The sequence below is a fragment of the Penicillium rubens genome (genome assembly GCF_028828025.1).
Source record: "Penicillium rubens strain IBT 27055 chromosome Unknown utg000002l_segment0_segment0, whole genome shotgun sequence".
Classification (NCBI taxonomy): Eukaryota; Fungi; Ascomycota; class Eurotiomycetes; order Eurotiales; family Aspergillaceae; genus Penicillium; species Penicillium rubens.
The window spans coordinates 5886684-5905997 of NW_026890600.1; the positions used below are offsets into that span (position 1 = coordinate 5886684).

At 49.4% G+C, this 19314-nt stretch overlaps 9 protein-coding genes across 9 annotated transcripts; 7 read left to right on the forward strand and 2 right to left on the reverse strand.

The window, feature by feature from the left end:
* Window positions 1–364: 364 nt before the first annotated feature.
* N7525_004713 (putative protein kinase Scy1) lies at window positions 365–3132 on the forward strand (the record flags this gene model as incomplete). Its single annotated transcript, XM_002565544.2, has 2 exons — window positions 365–1805; window positions 1859–3132. 2 exons carry the CDS (start codon window positions 365–367, stop codon window positions 3130–3132), a joined length of 2715 nt encoding a protein of 904 aa, XP_002565590.1.
* Window positions 3133–3381: 249 nt separating this feature from the next.
* Window positions 3382–5794, forward strand: N7525_004714 (dipeptidyl-peptidase III; the record flags this gene model as incomplete). Its single annotated transcript, XM_002565543.2, has 3 exons — window positions 3382–3668; window positions 3750–4629; window positions 4679–5794. The coding sequence occupies 3 exons, from the start codon at window positions 3382–3384 to the stop codon at window positions 5792–5794; spliced, it is 2283 nt and encodes a 760-aa protein (XP_002565589.2).
* A 692-nt stretch (window positions 5795–6486) lies between these two features.
* Window positions 6487–8391, forward strand: N7525_004715 (putative general stress response protein Whi2; the record flags this gene model as incomplete). The annotated part of the gene is made up of 7 exons (XM_061213143.1): window positions 6487–6501; window positions 6811–7315; window positions 7371–7407; window positions 7462–7600; window positions 7654–8003; window positions 8056–8320; window positions 8371–8391. The coding sequence occupies 7 exons, from the start codon at window positions 6487–6489 to the stop codon at window positions 8389–8391; spliced, it is 1332 nt and encodes a 443-aa protein (XP_061070164.1).
* Window positions 8392–9235: 844 nt separating this feature from the next.
* On the forward strand, window positions 9236–11179 carry N7525_004716 (putative RSC complex subunit Sfh1; the record flags this gene model as incomplete). Its single annotated transcript, XM_002565541.1, has 4 exons — window positions 9236–9582; window positions 9686–10873; window positions 10937–11021; window positions 11075–11179. The coding sequence occupies 4 exons, from the start codon at window positions 9236–9238 to the stop codon at window positions 11177–11179; spliced, it is 1725 nt and encodes a 574-aa protein (XP_002565587.1).
* A 759-nt stretch (window positions 11180–11938) lies between these two features.
* On the reverse strand, window positions 11939–12373 carry N7525_004717 (Phospholipase/carboxylesterase/thioesterase; the record flags this gene model as incomplete). Its single annotated transcript, XM_061213144.1, has 2 exons — window positions 11939–12039; window positions 12289–12373. 2 exons carry the CDS (start codon window positions 12371–12373, stop codon window positions 11939–11941), a joined length of 186 nt encoding a protein of 61 aa, XP_061070165.1.
* Window positions 12374–12845: 472 nt separating this feature from the next.
* On the forward strand, window positions 12846–13769 carry N7525_004718 (uncharacterized protein; the record flags this gene model as incomplete). Its single annotated transcript, XM_002565540.1, has 2 exons — window positions 12846–12975; window positions 13087–13769. The coding sequence occupies 2 exons, from the start codon at window positions 12846–12848 to the stop codon at window positions 13767–13769; spliced, it is 813 nt and encodes a 270-aa protein (XP_002565586.1).
* Window positions 13770–15187: 1418 nt separating this feature from the next.
* On the forward strand, window positions 15188–15908 carry N7525_004719 (MARVEL domain-containing protein; the record flags this gene model as incomplete). Its single annotated transcript, XM_002565539.1, has 5 exons — window positions 15188–15250; window positions 15304–15475; window positions 15531–15715; window positions 15768–15814; window positions 15878–15908. The coding sequence occupies 5 exons, from the start codon at window positions 15188–15190 to the stop codon at window positions 15906–15908; spliced, it is 498 nt and encodes a 165-aa protein (XP_002565585.1).
* A 770-nt stretch (window positions 15909–16678) lies between these two features.
* On the forward strand, window positions 16679–17449 carry N7525_004720 (uncharacterized protein; the record flags this gene model as incomplete). The annotated part of the gene is made up of 1 exon (XM_002565538.2): window positions 16679–17449. One exon carries the CDS (start codon window positions 16679–16681, stop codon window positions 17447–17449), a length of 771 nt encoding a protein of 256 aa, XP_002565584.2.
* A 505-nt stretch (window positions 17450–17954) lies between these two features.
* N7525_004721 (porphobilinogen deaminase) lies at window positions 17955–19004 on the reverse strand (the record flags this gene model as incomplete). Its single annotated transcript, XM_002565537.1, has 2 exons — window positions 17955–18682; window positions 18740–19004. 2 exons carry the CDS (start codon window positions 19002–19004, stop codon window positions 17955–17957), a joined length of 993 nt encoding a protein of 330 aa, XP_002565583.1.
* Window positions 19005–19314: the final 310 nt, after the last annotated feature.

Here is a 19314-nt window from a genome sequence, read left to right on the forward strand (position 1 = left end):
TCGGCGATGAAAATCTTAATGCCTGAGGCACCAGTGTACATATTGATACAATCACGTGATGGTCCGATACGAAGAGTGTTGTTATCGAAGATCAACCTGAGGTCGTGTTGCGCGGGATTATTGACCAAGTATGCAACCCGCGGATAATAATTTTTTTAAGCCTTTGAGCTAATGCTTCTGACTTTGTTAGCCACCAAACTCCAACCTCGACTCACCTCCCGTTGATACTCTCTAAATTCCACTGTGTTGTTGAAAATAAACATGTCTTGTGCTGGCTACACTGTGACGACACTGTGAAACGAACGACTCCCTTCATTCCGCCTACTATCGTGCCAACCGATTCTCGTCTGCGGCATCATTCACCATGTTCTCATCTGCGCTCAAGTCTTTCAGCTCCAATATTTCTGCCAATTACCAAATCTCACCTAACCCCACCGTGTACTCCGGCCCCTGGAAAATCCACGATGCAAAGAAAAAGTCCACGGGAACGGCGGCGTCGGTGTTTATCTTTGACCGCAAGTCTCTAGAGACACGCTCTAGTGGATTTGGGAGAAGTTCTGGGTCCTCCCCCAAGAAGCTACAAGACGACGTGATCGAGCGACTTAAGCGCGAAGCAAGCAATCTCGCGCGCCTACGGCACCCATCCATTCTTCAGGTGCTCGAGCCTGTGGAGGAAACGCGTAATGGTGGTCTCATGTTTGCCACGGAACATATCACCGCCTCGCTTTCCGGGCTGCTGCTAGAAAAAGACGACCAAGAGAATACTACACGCGCTGGTTCGCGAAGCAGCCGGTATGTGGTTGAAGAGGCTGATGGGACTCGGAGAAGAAGAGATATGGAGATTGATGAGTTGGAAATCCAAAAGGGACTTTTGCAAGTTGCTAAGGGTCTTGAATTTCTCCACGAGTCTGCGGGCTTAGTGCATGGAAATCTGAACCCGGAGGCCATCTATATCAATGCCAAATCAGATTGGAAGATCTCTGGTCTGGGATTTGCGGGGCCTCCAGATTCTTCTGAAAGTCGTTCATCGCTGCCGCCATTGGCTGTGTCTGAGGTTCTCTATCAAGAACCAAGGCTTCCCGCTTCAGTACAATTGAGCCTTGACTACACGTCGCCAGACTTTGCGCTGGACTCCAATGTATCGTCGGCTGCCGATCTCTTTTCTTTGGGTCTCGTCATCATCGCTCTGTACAACTCTCCGCATGCCTCTCCTCTACAAACGAACGCAAGCTTGTCCACATATAAGAAACTGCTGAGCTCTCCGTCTTCCACTCCGTCGCAGAACAATAATTTCCTCTGCTCGAAGCCGATTCCCAAGGATCTAGTGTCCCATGTCCTACCAAGGCTTATTACGAGAAGGCCTGCCCAACGCATGAATGCTCGAGAGTTCCAGCAATCACAGTACTTTGACAACGTGTTGGTTTCCACTATTCGGTTTCTGGAATCCTTGCCAGCAAAGAATCCCAATGAGAAGTCTCAATTCCTGCGTGGCTTACAACGGGTACTACCTGATTTCCCTGTTTCTGTCTTGGAGAGAAAGCTATTGGGGGCGTTGATGGACGAATTGAAGGATCGGGAACTGCTTGCGCTGATATTGCAAAATGTGTTTGGTATTCTTCAGCGGATTCCCAACGGACGCCGTGTACTCCCAGAGAAAATCATCCCTCGTCTGAAGGAAGTCTTTGGAACTGGTTCGGGCAAAGGGCCTGCTGAACGAGACTCAAAGAAAGATGCCGGTCTCATGGTCGTGCTTGATAACATGCGGTTGATTGCTGATAATTGTTCAGGGATGGAGTTTAAAGATGGTGGGTTTCGTCAATGGAAACCTTTAGGCCTACATCTGACATTTCTTTTTTAGATATTCTACCCCTGATTCGTCTCGGGCTGGATTCGCCCACTCACTCTTTGGTGGATGCTTCCCTCAAATGCCTCCCTGTGATGCTCCCAGTTCTTGACTTTAGTACAGTCAAGAATGAAGTATTCCCTCCCATTGCTGCTACTTTTAGCCGCACTAGCAGCCTTGCTATCAAGGTTCGTAGTCTGGAAGCTTTTAGTGTGCTTTGCGGTGCCTCTGCAGAAGTTTCAGACGGGCTTGACGATGATTTGTCTGGAATCCAGGCGACTAAGCCAAAACCAGCCAAAACCTCGATATTGGACAAGTATACTATTCAAGAAAAGCTCGTCCCGTCTCTCAAGGCGATCAAGACCAAAGAGCCGTCGGTGATGATGGCATCGTTGAAGGTGTTTCGTCAAGTTGGAACCGTCGCAGACTCCGAATTCCTGGCTTTGGAAGTTCTGCCGGTCCTCTGGAGTTTCAGTCTCGGGCCTTTGTTGAGCCTTAAACAGTTCAATGCCTTTATGGCTCTGATAAAAACTCTTTCAACGAGGATTGAACAGGAACAAAGCAAAAAGCTGCAAGAGCTATCCTCTGGCGCTGGACCATCCGGTTTCCAGAATGGCGCCGACGAATTTTCGCAGTCCGCCACAGGCCTCAGTTCGCCCGATGCGGACGGCGGTGCTGGCAGTTTCGAGCGCCTTGTTCTTGGGAAGAAGGCATCTCCTGCGAATGACCAGGGTATAGATATGTGGGGTAGTATGGAGCCAGCCAAGCCAGCCACACCAGTGGTTCCGAGCATGTCACCTTCATTCTCTTGGTCTTCAACCAATGCAGGCACGGCACACCAAGCGAATGCCTTAAACCAGCAGTCCAATATTGGCTTCCGTTCCATCACTCCAGATCAGAAACTGGGCTCTTTCCCGACTCTTACTCCTGCTCGGCAAGCTTCACCAGTTACTCAAGTCTTCCCTACTATGCAACCCTCATCTTCTACCTGGGGAGCCCCGGCGAATCCTAATCTTCGATCCCACACCGGCCCACCGGGTCAGTCTTTGGGGTCCATGCCGACTATGACACCCTCGAATCATACGTCCGGGCCAACGGCGCAACCGGCACCCAACTACTCCTCATTCTCGATTCCCCCTCCTCCTGCAGGAAACATGGTGACCAATAGCACTATGAGACCACCTCCGATGAACACAGCCAACAGATTAACATCTTTCCAAGGCACAGCTGCGACACCGCAACAGGGAACCCAAAAGCAAGGATTGGACAAGTATGAGAGTCTGATATAAGGACAATTCTTGTTATTTTCAGCTGATACCCCTTCTTATTTCCTGTTATTGCTACATATTTCTATTATTGCACATTCTCGGTATAGTAAATAGTCACTGCAACAGTTGTAATTAAGCAAAGTGACAACGAGAACAATCAATTACCTAGGTAGCAAATCAAAACGGTGCCAAGCAAATGTAGATCGGAACTCCATTGGTGATCCGACCGTGGCAAAGGAAACACGTACCTGATTGGTGCCTCTTCATGATATGTCATACTTCGTCGTGAAGCCCCTCCGTATGCACTCTATGCGTGGCATTGCGCGGAGATCCGTGTTACCTTTGTTACCCCTCCATCGAATCTCGCGCCTACCGACTCCCCGACTGGCAAACACATTCTCCTCGTATTCTCATCTAACCCGCGCCGCCATGGACGAAAGCATCAAACAGCATTACTTAGCTGACTCCCCTCCTACCGTGGTGAGACTGGAAGTCAAGTCACACTTCGATACCCTCAAAGACCAAAACTTGAGGAAATATGCGCACTTCATGAGCAGGTACGGTGTTCCTGCGATACACCCGCCAATACCACGCCTTCTAAGAGCTCTTGGCAGCTAACTTTTCTGGAATGTATACAGAGCCGCATTTGAGGGCACTCGAGTCACCCTGCGCCAGGTTTCCCCCGAGTCCGAACCCATCTACGACCTCATCCTATCACTGTACCATGCTTCCAATGGCGACTGGAACAGCCTCGCCCAGAAGACACAAGTCAGCTCCGATGATCTCCGTTTCTTCCTTGAATATGCGGGTCAATTCTTAGGCAACTGCGGAAATTACAAGGGCTTTGGAGACTCGAAGTTCATTCCTCGGCTGTCCGCATCTGCATTCGAAGCTCTGTCATCGGCTACTGCGGAGACGAAGGCGGCTTTCCAGAAGGCTAGCACCACTGGAGGAGGGATATACGAGACCAGTGAAGAGTCGATGATGCACCTCGGATATCCCAAGCACGGGCACATGACCACCTACTACCCCGATTCCCCGACAATCTCACAGGAGGAAATCACAGCAATTGGTGACTTGATGGAGAAGAAGGGACTTGCGTTGGAGAACACTAGAATCCGGAAGACATCCTCGGGTGATTTCGAGCTTTTGATCGCATCTGGTGTTTCTTCGCCTCCTGTGAAGGACCGGGACCTCGGCGATGCGGTCGCATTCGAGCTTGACGGAGACCTGAAGGGAAAGACGCTGCGTCTTGTCTTCGGTGACCATCAGGAAGAGATGGCAAAGATCGCGCACAGCATTAAGCAGGCGGGACTTGCTGCAGCAAATGAAAACCAGAAGAAGATGTTGGACTCATATGCTCTTTCATTTGGAGCTGGTTCAATCGAGGCTTTCAAGGAGAGCCAGCGCATCTGGGTTAAGGACCAAAAGCCAGTCCTGGAGACAAACCTGGGATTTGTTGAAACATACAGAGACCCCCATGGTGTGCGCGGAGAATGGGAAGGCTTCGTTGCTTTGGTATGACACGTGACGAGTTTATATCTACTGCTGTCTCTAACATTTTTAGGTCAATCTGGAGCGCACCAGAGCTTTCGGGACGCTGGTTGACAGTGCCGAGAGCATGATTCCCAAGCTGCCCTGGGGTACGGACTTTGAGAAGGACAAGTTCCTCAGCCCCGACTTCACTTCATTGGAGGTCTTGAGTTTCGCCTGCTCGGGTCTCCCAGCTGGCATAAACCTGCCTAATTATGATGACATTCGCCAGAACCTTGGCTTCAAGAATGTGTCCCTGGGCAACGTTCTCAGCGCCAAGGCTCCTAACGAGGCTATTCCTTTCGTCGCTGAGAGAGACCAGGAAGTCTTCCGCGCATTCCGCGACCCGGCCTTTGAGGTCCAGGTCGGCATCCACGAGTTGCTGGGTCATGGAACTGGTAAGCTGCTGCAGGAGACAGCGCCAGGGAAGTACAACTTCGACATTGAGAACCCACCCATCAGCCCCGTCACCAACAAGCCCGTGTCGACCTGGTACAAGCCTGGACAGACATGGAGCTCGGTATTCGGTTCAATTGCTTCGTCATATGAGGAGTGCCGTGCTGAGTGCGTGGCCATGGTTCTTGGCTGCGACTTTGGCATCCTGAAGATCTTTGGATTCGGTGATGGCAAGGAAGACTTGGCCGGCGAGGCCGGCGACGTCCTGTACGTAGCCTACCTCTCCATGGCTCGCGCAGGTTTGGTCGCCCTCGAGTTCTGGGATCCGAAGACCCAGAAATGGGGCCAGGCACACATGCAGGCTCGGTATAGTATTCTGCGCACCTTCCTCGATGCCGGTGATGACTTCGTCAAGTTGTCTTACAGCAAGGAGGATCTCTCTGATCTGGAGATTCATCTTGACCGGTCCAAGATTTTGACTCACGGACGTCCTGCCGTGGAGAAGTACCTCCAGAAGCTGCATGTGTACAAGAATACCGCAGATGTTGAGGCTGGTAAGGGCTTGTACGACGATATTACCTCTGTCGACAGCTGGTGGGGAACCACCGTTCGTGAGGTTGTTCTGAAGAACAAGGTCCCACGTAAGGTCTTTGTACAGGCCAATACCATTCTTGAGTGTGACCAGGTCAGCTTGAAAGAGTATGAACCGACTCTCGAGGGTCTGATTCAGAGCTTCGCAGAGCGTAACGTCTGACACGACTTACTTAAAAATATCTAAATATTGAAGTACACAAATGAAATGCACATATAGCGCGTATCTCTCTCCCATGGAAGTCGTTACATATACACATAAATACCCTCCCTTTTTATCTCTTTTATCTCTTCTCAGGGGCGTCTGGACGATGACTTTCGTTGTCATTGCCTAGATGTGACTACCCCTATTCCACACCAAACTAGTCATACCAAGTCACACTTGATTCTTTTTGTTTTCCTTGTGATCCTCATAGTAAATATCCGAGACTTGGTTTTAAGATTATCTATGTGGCGTACATAGGTATGTAGGTAGGTATATTCCAAGGTTATACAGACTATGAAGATGATCTTCGAGTTTGACAACGAGTATTCCAGAAAAACTAAAAAAGGAAATGGTTCCTATACGTACAATACTCTTGAATTCTTCTAACGTTAGGAACAAAAACCAAAAGATGGTCACAGTCATCAATGGATGGCATGAAATGAGAGATCAATAGGAGGCGGTTTTGCGGGGGACCGGCTGGAAATAGGTCTAAGCATGGGCATACCTAAGGTTACCATGACTTCACTACGCTGTAGACACGTCTAAATTCATCCCACAATAATAATGGCCTCTAGGAAGAGGAAACCCACAGTTTAAAACTAAAATCAAAACAAACTAACACGAAATCACAGAGGACACGGCACGTGCCAATGTCTCGATGGCTAGTGAGGCGCTCGGACTTACCGCCGTCCCAAGTTGATCTACCCGTCTTCCCCAACCTCTTAAGCGCTCTCTTTCTCTAACACTCAATCACTGCGAATCTAGCAGATGAAGCGTATATCTCTTTTACTCATTTTGGAGACAAAGATTCTTTCATCCTGGTGCTGAAAGTCAGTCATTGAATTGGAAAGTTGCCAAGACTCTTGAACACAGCGACTTGGACGAGACTCGACCCAGATCAGTCGCATTGCTAGACTAAAGTCAGCATTTTATCATTTTTGCTTGCCCAAATCAGCCTGTCTGACGTGATTCAGGCGATAATAGAAACCACGGTGTCGCGAGAAACGCCGCCGTCGGACCCTTCAACCACGGCGTGTCCGCCTCATTCAACGGACTCCCTAGAGGAGGACGACGATTATTACACTGCACCCCCACCGCACTCCCCAGCATCAGCGTCGAGTTCCTCACCCGCATATCCTCCGCCGTTTTCATCTCTTGTCTTCTCATCACTTCCGGACACCAATCGCCCATATAAAGTTACTGAACCTGGACCAGCTTGTCCTCCAGCCTTAGCGCCTCCAGCGCCTGTCGAGGAGTCGCTCGAGCCGGCCCCATCTTCGGCAGTTGCTGACACAAAAGCGTCTTTCACTGAACCAAAAAACGAAGGCTCGTCCGACGACGGTGAACCACCACCGCCATACACAGAAGGCTATAGTCCACTTGAGTCATTCACCTACGTGATGGCTGCTGCAGGAGGCGCCTCCAGTATCATAACCCAGGTTCAGCAGACTGGGGGGCCGCCAATTAACACTCTTGGTGGTGTGTTTGACAATCAAATATGCTTTGTGTGCTTTTCGCTAACATGTTATAATAGACATCGGTGGAGATGAACACGTCGGTCTTGATCTTCGGTAGGATCGCGCTTCATTCATATCTCAATTATGCATAGTCTAACAAGTTGATAGTGGTACGCGGTTCACCCTTTCACGAGATGAGCTGTTGACTTTGCCTGAATTCGTTCTGCTCTCTCTTTTCCCCAATGGCCTCCTCCCAGATGGACATGCCACAAATGGTTTCCATGACGGGGATGTATTCCCGGTTGACGTACGCAAATCTCTATCTTGAGTATCAGATTCTTTCTGACAGATATTATCTAGTATGATCCGGTCTCACTTCAGTACATGCTGGATTTCTTCCGAACTGTTGCCCAAACCATCCCCACATCTCTGCCTTCCGGCTCAAACTCACCAGACATGGAAATGTCGGATCCCATGCAGGGATCAGCCCGTGACATGCTCCAGGACCGTGCTGGCATCATTGTCCTCCGAGAGGATCTCGACTTCTATGTCATTCCCCCTCGCGCCGACATTGGGCACGATGAAATGCTTGACGTCAAGCGGGGGGCGGGTAGGTCGTTGTTGAAACAGAACGGCATCTTTTCTGGACTCCGCAAGAGCGAGGAGATTGGATCAACCGAACAGCATCTTATTGAAATGCTGACAGCCGGGTGAGTTGAACTCGATATTACAATCGTGGGCCAATGCTAATATACAATGTAGAGGATTTGATCGTGCTGACCAGTGGGGCCACCGTGCCCCGGAGCCTAACAAGGCAGTAATCTGCAGTCTTGCACTGGCCAAACTCCGCACCGATATCCGCGGAGACCTGTCAAACAACAATTCCGTGGGCATGGCCCAGAAGCTTCTCCTGTTTTGGCGCAAACCTGCCCGCCGCTGCTGGTGGGAGGGCATTGAGCTGCACGACGTCGAGGGCGTCGAGGGGCCAGTAAAGGTCTGGATCCGGCGTGTGTGGACTTTGGAGATGGTAAGGCCCCAATCCTCACTTAAAACGCTTTATAGCTAATCCCATCGCAGAGTGTTATTGGGCTCCGCTGATTTCTATTTTTTTTTTTTGTTTTTCCTCTTTTCTTCTTTCCCTTGCATGTGCGATTATCATTCCCCCGGCCTTGTGCCTCGAAGTTTCGACTGTTATTTTTTTCCTAAAGTTGCATCTAAATATGTCTGCAACAAATATTCAACCTTTCATCTTACCGACAACAGCGCTGGCGTACTCAGCAGTTTGGGTGTTCTCCTTCCTTTCGGTGTATCCATTTTCTAGTCTGATTGGTAAATTTCTTTTCTTGTGAATCAGTTAGGTTGGCTGTGGAGATTGAATATATAGTGCAGGTCTAGTTGGAAATTGTAGCCTTCCCCTCACATTCCGTTTGCTTGTTTTGGATTTGAGTCTGTTTTCATACCACAATGAGCCCTTATCCAATACGTACATATGTAGCTATGGCTTAAGAGAAATGAGGAAAGGCCAGTGGGTATTGATGACTTTTATTGTTCATTGATACGCCCATTGATGTCTGCGTTGTCTTACTATGATGGTTTCCAGTCGTGCTGGCCTGAGGCACAAATCACATGATGCCCTCCTTGGAATGGGACTAGCGTCGGATTGGGCAAAGTCGCGCAGAATATCGATCTCAGAGCCAATCTCTCCAACTGGATCATATCTGGATGCCTTTGACGCGATCTTGATTTTTGTCACACATTTACTTTATGCTGTGGCATCTTACAAGTACTCGTTGTTAAACTTTTCGCGCTTGGGCCATTCTCAATTGTGCCTCACTGCAGTGATCAGCCCTTCGAACATCGAGCGGATCAAAACAATCGCAAGCTCTCTCTTCTCCCGCCCATACCTCGAAGGGGCATGTTATTGTGCAATTGAGTCGCCAACATGTCCCCTCTCCGAGGCTATATCAGTTCCTATCCCCCGCGCATGCGCCAGTATGGAAACGCGTTGCTCACACCTGTCAATCCTCCGTCACAGACCGGCCCGACTCCGCGCACCACGAAGCGTGGTACCACAGCCATCAATTACGCAGAAGATGGTTTTGATGACGAGGATTTTGATGAGACCGATGGGCCCCGGCGGCCGACGGGACTGAGGAGTCTTCGGCGTGAAGAATCCGCTACCGACAAGTTGGTGCCCTACTCAGAGAAGCTGGGCAAAGAAGTGCATGCGCCGGTGGAGGTGCAAGGCCTCTTTCGCGAGTGGATGATCAAGAGAATGCTGCGACCAGCGTATGTTCCCTATTGTCTGGACTGATGTGGCCATTAACGAGAGCGGCCTCTGTTTTCCCTGTCTATCCTTAAATCTGGCTAACATACAGCGTGGTGATTCTAGGTGTGCCGATCAACTGCAGATTCAAGCGCAACTCCCCTTGACACTCGTTCCTATCCGAATTGACGTCGAAGTCCCCGCTCATCAACCCCTTGAGCCATTCCCTTTCCCACGCACAGTCGTGGACCCTAGCATCAATCAGACTCTTCCTGCGTATCGCAGACCTGACCCATTACCCCCGTTCCGTATTAAGGATACCTTCTTATGGAACCTCCACGAATCACTCTCCACGCCCGAAGAATTTGCTATTGGATTCGTCCGCGATCTTGATCTCCCAAATCCCCAAGCCACGACCATGACCATCAGCAACCAGATCCGGCAACAGCTGGAGGAATACGCTGGCGTTGCTCTCCATCCACTCTTCCAGAGTACAGATGCAGGTACTCTGCCCAGTGCTCCGCCACAGACTGAACCGTCAAGAGACACGTCGACGACACCAGCTGCCGCCAACATTGGGACACCTGATAACCGGCCCGATGTGACGTCCACTGTGACAGTGACCAAGGAAGCGCTGGTAAACGACAGCCTTTTGAACCCAGATGACGCATATCGGTGCTTGATCACCCTCAACATCAACCTGCAAAACAAGCTTTACACAGACAAATTCGAGTGGTCTCTACTACACCCACCCGGAATGGCTGAAGAGTTTGCGCGTATCACTTGCGCAGATCTCAGCCTTGGTGGTGAATGGGTTAGTGCGATTGCACATGCCATATACGAGGCAGTCTTGAAGTTCAAAAAGGAAGTCTGCGAAAGCGGTGCTCTTGTCAGCGGCCTCACCGGCTACGGCAACGAAATCGAGAATTTGGCAGCCAACGGCGTGGAGGCTGGCTGGCGTTACGACCCTGAAACCATTTGCGATGAGTGGCAACCTCAGGTCGAGACACTGTCAAAGGAAGAAATCGAGCGGAGAGAAGGTGACCGTGAGCGTCAGATCCGACGTCTGCGCCGAGAAACAGCTAGGTTCTCTTCTACTACGGGAATCACACCTGAGGTCTCAAGGCAGACCAGTGGCAATTACTTCGAGGTAGATAGTGAGACTCCGCTCGGACGTGGAGAAAGGAATAAGCGCAAGCGCCGATTCCGGAGCTTGAGTCCTACAGGCAGAAGTGGCACTCCTGGTGGCCGGGGAACTCCTGATACCGGATCAGGGGCTGGGTACGGTGGCGGCGGTGGGACGCTTTCCGAATGGTATGTGGCTGCTAGGCATATCTACATCTCACTGGAATATTCACTAATGAATTGTGCCTACAGGGAACGCCAAAGCTGGAGATGCAAGAACTGTGCGGTGTGGGGCACAGCAGTTTGGGCTGTGCGCGATGGTCCAGATGGCCCACGGGTAAGTGGTCACTCTAGAATGTGTGACCAACTGTTTCTAACCATCATGTCTAGACACTCTGCCATAACTGTGGCCTGCTCTATGAGCGGGATAAGGTTGCACCGGAATGGTCCAAGGATCTTCATCGCCACGACGTTCCCGTCGGCCGATATGGATAAATTTTCAACGGGATCATTCCTTGCATTAATGTACTATCTTAAGCTTCAATGACCTACTTCACGCCATTTCCTATTTCTCCGTCTCCTTCCCAGCCATTTAATCCGCTATTGTTGCACCTTTCTTTTACCGATCTCGGCGCCATGGCGCATCGCCTTCTGTTCCGTTGCAGGCATCTACTCTCGATTTCCATCTGCAAAATCTAGGGGCGTCATTGTCATTGTGAATCACCATAATTTTTTATAAATTTTTTCCCCCTCATCACTCAACGTTTTTCCTGCCTTCAATGCATGTTCCTTTCCCAGGATGCTGAGAAGACAAAGAGCTACCAGGAACTAGAGTAGACATCCATTTCAATGTGATTATACAATGATACGCTACTTATCTACCTAGGTACCTAGGTATGTCATTTGGAGCTTCACCAGTCACCCAGAGAGGAACCCTGGGAGAAGAGTTGAAGAGGAAAGATTGGGGAATTGAAAGGGGGGGGGTTATATTCCCAACAGACGCACCTTCCTAGAATGAAACATCCCGTACTTTCCTATTTGTCCTTTATCTCGTGACATGCAAAACAAATCATCTTGTGGGATGCACCTTCCTAGCCTTACACTTCTGTTTTACCTGTATAGGTATTTGATATTCTGGAATGGCCTGGGAATGGCCTTTTGACGGTAACTTGGCGCCTTCCTTCCAGGTCTACATACGCATATACGTATATAGGTATAGCCATAGACGGCCCACTGGCAGCGTGTCTCGTCAAATCAACCTTCGAGGAACTTCAGAATATGGTCAAACCCCTCAGGTTCCTTAACCCAATAGCCGTCACCCTCTGCGCTAGTGAACTCCTGCCAGTCGACACGTACTATAAGCCTCCGCGAAACTTGACATGCCTGTCGTCCCAGCTCCACAGGTACCCATGGATCATCTGATCCATGACTTAGAAACATAGGCGTAGATAAAACAGAATTATGAACAGGCTGATCGGAGCGCGATATCTCAGCAATTTTATCAAAGTAGAACCCGGATATTAGACTCTGTGACTGAGCGCTGCTAGGAAAAAGGGATAGACCGGATAGTAACCGCTCTAGCTGCTGCGCGAATGGCAACTAACCATAAAAGCCTAGTAGACCACCTAGTGGGACTTGGATCCGGCCCGTCGCGGTTGCAGCTAAGAATGTCCACAAAGCAGTTGCCATCCCCTGGCTTATGCCTCTAAGATAGATGTGGGGAAAATCGCCCATCTAAAAGTCGAGCGTCCCCCTCGAGAATACCGAGGATGTGTAAGACTGACTCTCTTATTCCGTCTTTCTGTAGTTCCTGTCGTTCGTGGATATTTTCTAGGGTAAAGTACAGCCCAGGAATTCCTGAGGTCCACGGGTGTCCCAAGATGACAAATCCGGTCAGCCTCGATCCAAAGTGGAGCCCTGGAGAGATAAGCATGTCATACGTCATCCCAAGTCTGGCCACTTGCTTCCCTAAGAGGTAAGACATTTATTAAACCTCGAGAGCTGCTCTTCAATCATTTACTATTTTACAATCGAAACATTTCTTTGGTCTGTTAGTGCGCGGGCTCTAAAATACATCTGTCGAAGACACATCAACTGAGACATCCAACGCCTTACAGCTCTCGAACTCAAAAATCACAAGGAAAAAGCAAAAGGCGCCAACATGCCACAGCTCTTTCCAGCCAACCCTTCCGCGACCATGGTAATTCGCCATGTGACGCCAGAAATTGTGACCATGAGTCTGCCCTTCGCACGGTTCGGACACCTGCAGTTTGGCGGGCGAGGGACGCTGGGTGAGTTGCCGACCCTTGCAGAACCCACCTACAAGGCGCATAGTCCTGTCAAGCCCATGGGGACTCTTCAGTTGATTAAGATTCAGTGCTAACCCTCCTTGCGTACGACAGTCAAGCTTGCCACCGGTTCCCTCGCAGTATTCTCGCCCGTCGGCCTAACGCCCGAAGTTCGCGAGACAGTCGAGTCGCTCGGCGGAAATGTCAAATACATCGCGGCGCCAGATCTCGAACACCACCTCAACCTTACCCCATGGAAGAACGCGTACCCGCAAGCAGAGATTCTAGCCCCGGAGGGTCTCTACGAGAAGCGGCAATCGAACCCGGAGTATCAGGACACCCCGTTCGAACACGTATTCAAGAAGGAAGATCAACTGCCGCGGTCGATCTCCAAGGAGTTCGATACCGAGTTTGAGAGTGAATATGTATATGGCCACGGATCGTGCGAGCTGGTGTTTCTCCATAAGCCCACGCGCACGGTCATCGAGGCGGATCTGCTCTTCAACCTGCCTGCTAAGGAGCAGTATTCCAAGAGCCCTGAAGCATCAGGGACTAATTTCCTCACAAAGCTTCTTCTGCCGCTGATGTCCACCAAGCCCCCGGCTACATGGCAGAGACGGTTTGCGTGGTATATTCTCTCGGCACAGGATCGGACAGCGTTTAATATGTCTATGAGAAGGATTGATCAGTGGGACTTTGATCGTTTGATTCCCTGCCATGGCGATACTATCGAGACTGGTTCCAAGGGGATATTCCGCGATGTGATGGCATGGCACTTGGATCGGAAGAATACTTAGTATTCCTGTGAAAACATTGTAATAGTTGATACTTTACTTTGTATTAGATGTTGCGGATGGGAGGTGATTGTGTATATGTCATTTTATTTTATTTTTGGGGATGTTGTATGTAGGCAGCATTATTTCGAATTTAGCCTTCCCCTCTTGGCCTTTCCAAAGTGGATGTGCCTCATTCTTCTGGCCCTTGCTACTCTGGCTATTCATAGTATCAACGGCCCACTATTAGCTCAAAATGTACACTTCACATCGCCTGCATGTTTCTAGGCTCTTCCTACATGTACATTTCGATGTTTTGCTATGCTGCCTACCTAGGTAGTTCGGCTATTCTCCACTTGTCAACATGAAATACTACTACAACATATGTAGTAATTTTAGAAATAACTTTATAACCAACCCAATGCAGAATGAATCATACATAATCCTTATAAGAGATCGTAAGGCCAAAACTACACAAATTCGAGTCCCTCCGTGGCCCCCACGTCATAGGGCTGACAGACAGGGATGGAGGAGAGCAGTCAGTTGACAGGTTAAACATGATGTCAAGTGTTGTCAGATGTGTCAAGTACTCTTCGCTTCAAACCGGATCTCCCCTGTCGGTATTTCGCATGTTGTATGCCTGGAAAAACAGCATGCACCTGTCAGACAGCAACAAATGATCGCCCTGGGTGGAGACAAAGAGACAACCCAATTCTGGTTCAAATCAGAGCTATCGCCAATAGTCGACGGGATCGGCACTCGAAAAGCAAGCCACGTATATCATCCAGCACAGAGCCCGTACTCAACGCCAAGGATATTTTTAAAGCATGGGAGGCTGGGTCTGGGGAAGGCAGGGATGATACGGAGGCAGCAGTACTCCGTACTCTGTACTATTCGAATACTTCCAGGGCTATGCAGTACCTGTACGCCTCTATTCCAGGCCCACTCCTTGCTCCGATCGGGTGTTGATGAGCATTCAGCCACAGTCCACATCAGCGGTCAGTCCGCCACGAAAAGTGGAAAACGGTTGGGCACGTTTTTGTTCACGGTACGGAGTACACTTGGACCAATAGTGACCTTGGCTTGTTGGAAAGGAACTGCTCTATATGGAACTGATCTGACGACACTAGGAGGCTTAGATCGACTCTATTGGTCGTGCCTAATGCAAGCCGTGCTTTGTTTTTAGGTTCTTTTTAGTTGAATTCTTTTTTCTTTCTTTCTGTTTATTGGATTTTCACGTTCGTCCCTTGCTTAAAATACACTGTCGCTCCCTCTCGCAGTTTGCTTGCCTGTGCGACTTCACACGTTATATAGCTTCTCGTGTTCCCCAGCCCATACCTCTCCTCCACGCTACACCTTCTCGACCGTCACATATTATCTCCTTATACATTCACATCTCTCGGTTCTATCAAACGGCTCATTGATTTGAAAATACCTTAACAATGCCCGTCATTTCGCGCCTTGCCTCTATCATCCTCCGCGTTGCGGAGATCGCCTTTGCAGCTGTAAATACCTCCCAGTCTACGCCAACTATAAACCACATCTAACTCTTGTCTAGGTTGTCGCAGGTGTCATCGGACACTACCTTGCCGAGGTCAACAACAGCGGCGCAGATGTCAACTGGTGGCCCCAGTCGCGATGGATCTATACTGAAGTAATCGCCGGCTTATCGATATTGCTGGGCCTTATATGGCTAATCCCATTCTCGTCCGGATTCTTCTCCTGGCCTAGTATGTGCTTGATATACTATCTGGTGAATATGGAGCAATGCTTACTGGAGTCTAGTGGACATCCTCATTTCGTTTGCTTGGTTCGCTGCGTTCGGTGTCCTCGTCGACACCATCCGCCACTTGCCATGTGGCAGCATCTGGTCCTGGCACTTTAGAGGAGACCAGACGTGTGGCCGGTGGAAGGCTGCTGAGGCCTTTAGCTTCCTTTCCGCTATTGTCTGGCTTGTTTCAGCTATCGTGGTATGTGATGAGAATGTCCGATACGTATGACCAAGTACTAATGAGTCTTCAGGGCATTTGGTTCACCTTCCGTGTCCGCAATAACAACTCTGATGGAACGTAAGTTGCCAATGTGCACCTTATAACATGGCTTTGATTGATTGATACTGACATACTGAACAGTCGCCGCCGCTGGGGTCGTTCCGCCGTCTAGATAATGGGGTCAGATCCGCAAGCAGACATCAATAGCTGTACTTTGTTCACGGCCAAGTCTGTGCACTACCATTGTGCGTCGTGCTCAGCACAGTACCAGTGACGTTAGTCTCTAACGACGTTGCTTTCTTGTTTGCTCGCCTTGTTTTCCTGTCGTGTTTCTCCTCATGATTTGGATGTCAAGAAATTACGACTTACGCTGATACCCTTGGAGGAATAATGTTGCTTTGTTTTGCACTTTGATTGATTTTGCTGTAAAGTCACTACCTTCGGAGTCTATTCTCGATACATATAATTTATTTGGACATCATTGTCTATGGCTAGAAAGGCTTATGTTGTAATTTTGTCCACAGCTATAGGTAGTTATATACTGCCTTGATAGTCCTCCGACGTTTTGTTGCACTCTTGCCTAGTACTTTCCGATACTCCAAGGTTCCGATAGCCGGCTCAGTAACAAAGAACCTCAACAAGGGCATTATCCTGATCTCCTTGTTCGATGTGTTTCCTTTCTAACCTTTGTTATCTTCCTTGTTGACCTTGGTTCCCTTTTTCTTATTATTCACAATGATAGCCTCATGTTGGAAAGAGCGTCTGAGAGACAATATAAATAGGCTGTATCCGGCCATCATACATATCCCATCGCGCCTGAACCGTCCTTGACAACCCACCCTAGCTGGCTTTCGAGTTAGGGATTCATCTTCCCCGGCCATTGTTACCACAACTCGTCAGAATAATCCCGCTAGCTTCGGCTTCGGGTATCGGTGAGGAACCATGCCAGTGATGCTAGATAACACATCATCCCGGCTCTTCCAGACTGCACGCACTGGATTCCAAGCCCTCTGCCAGCACCTCATTGACGACCTAAACAATGGCTTATCGAGCCAGGACGGACTCCGTGATAGACTAGACCAGCTTCATCTGTCATTGGAACAGCTCAAACGAGCCGGACAGATGATGGCTATTGATTGTCCGACCAATGAGCTTGTGCGAGTTGTACCTAATGGATTTTTCACGGTTGTGATCGATCGCCCCGGACAGGACCCGATGTCCGAGTTTGATTGGGCCTGCATTTACACCGCTGACACTTTGAATATGCTGATTGCTGAATTCTTGCGCTACAGGAACCCCACTGCTATTGCGCACCATCTCGAGGCCCAGTCATTCCTCTGGGATTTGGTTGTGCCATTCCCTGTGACGATTTCCTGCGCTGAGGATTCCGCGCCAGAACCAAATGTCAATGCTCTCCAGATCCCGCCTGCCGCTAGTATGGCTCGTATGAACTCGCGGATTCCGGTGCGGCCTCGCCCTCCTCCTCCTGTTGACACTTATTTGGCTTATAACCGGCCGGTTCCAGGCCCTTATCCCCCTGCTTTGCCCCCACGACCTGTGCCTGAGTTTGGGCCTGAGTCTGAGCCTGTTTCTCCTGTTTCTCCTGGTTCATCTGGTTCACTTCGTTCATCCGTTTCGCCTGTTTCGTCTGTTTCACCAACAGGTCCTAACTCTACGGGTCTTTATAGGAACCCCATAATGCATCCTCGGTAAACTATTATTATTTTTTTCCACATTGATTCCGACCATTCCCCTTTTCTAGAAGAGGAAATGGAAAACAAGAAAACAAATTTATCTACTTGCACAATTTCAGTCATTCCATCGTCTCGCTTACTTTTTTATGAAAGTTGTCCTTCATTCTGTGATCACGATGTACTCAATATAACTTATCTCCCTTACACTATAGGACTCCCAGTAACAAGTTTCATTAAGCCATGTAGCAATAGCAAGAACAGTGAAATTTGGCCATTTCTATATATCAATTCTAACGGTGACGCTTCCACTTCGAGAAGTGACCGGTTCTTGTATTATTAGGTGCTTTGCCTCCAGTTTGGTTTTATCACTATATACGCACTCAGCAAGCAGTGCCCTCTATAATTTCCTTGGTTTCTAGGTTCTGACTTTGTCAACCTTCCAATCACATTTCGTATTCCAGCATGGACTTCAATTTAATTCCGCAGGCCTTTCTTGGCACCTTGACCTCATTTCATCTCAATTATCAGTCCTTAGGTGGACGGTTGATGTTAATGTCCTTGAGAATTGCTTCCGCACCAGCCTTGACCAATCTTGCCGCTATTTTCTTTCCTAGCTCCGTTGCTTCGTCGACAGTCTGCACTCTCGCCTCAAGGGAATCTTCAACGCTCTCAGAGCCGTCCAGACTAACGACAAGGGCAGTGATCTTTAAGACATCAGATCGGATCCACTCTGTCTCAACCCCAATAGGAACACTGCAACCTCCTTCGAGGGTTCTCATCAGCGACCGTTCAGCAAGGCAAGCGAGAGTCGACTTGCGATCAGCCAGCTGGTCAAGTAATTCTTGCGTTTTCGTATCACCCTTGCGTATCTCCAAGCCCAGGGCACCCTGCCCGACGGCATGGAAAATGCCCCCATCTTTAGAGCACAGGTACTGGTTGATACGAAACTTACGGCCAACACGCTCAAGGCCTGCGGCAGACATAACCATGCACGTATACTCGCTGGCTGGGTTATCAAGCTTGGCTAGACGAGTCTCCACATTGCCGCGGATATTCGCAAAGCGAAGATAGGGGTAGAGACGGCGGAGCTGAGCCGAACGCCGGACTGAGGAAGTGCCTACGACTGCGCCTTTGGGAAGCTCTTTTATACTCGTATAAGGCAGGCTGGACTTCACGATCAGTGCGTCCCGGGGATCATCCCGGGGCGGAATTGCCGCGAGCTCGCAGGTATCAGGAAGTGTGGTTGGCATATCTGGTCCGGTTAACTCAAATGCGGAGGGGAAATAGAAGAATAATCAGTTTTATTTACCTTTTAGGCAATGCACGATGACATCTAATTCACCTGATACGAGCTTTTCCTCCAATTCGGTTGTCCAGAGACTCTTGGCGCCGAAGTCGTATAGCGCGGTCAATTGGTCTCGGTCACCAAGTGTTCGGAGGGTTTCAATCTCATAGGACCGTTCTGGGGCAATCCTTTTCAGACTATCGCGGATGCCCTCGGCCTGGACGACGGCCAGATTGGATCGCCGGGTGCCGATACGCAGCGGCGGCAGGGTAGGAGAGGTTTCGACCATATTGACAATGTGCGCTTGGATAAGAGAAAGATCAAGGAGTGGTTTTCTTGATCGAGAACTTCCTAACAGAATAAAATGCTAGAAGCTTCGACTTAAAGCTGCGAGATGAAGCCACGATTTAGCGCAGATTTAGCGCGGGGCCGTTGTCCGACAATGTTCCGGAGTAATTTATAAGAATCTGGAATAGGCTTATAGAATATACAACCCCTTTGTAGAGCTTTTGTAATTCCGTAAAATATAAATAGTACGCACTCACGGAATGTAAATGGGATGCGTTGTATCCCACCAACCAATACTGTCGAGATGTAAA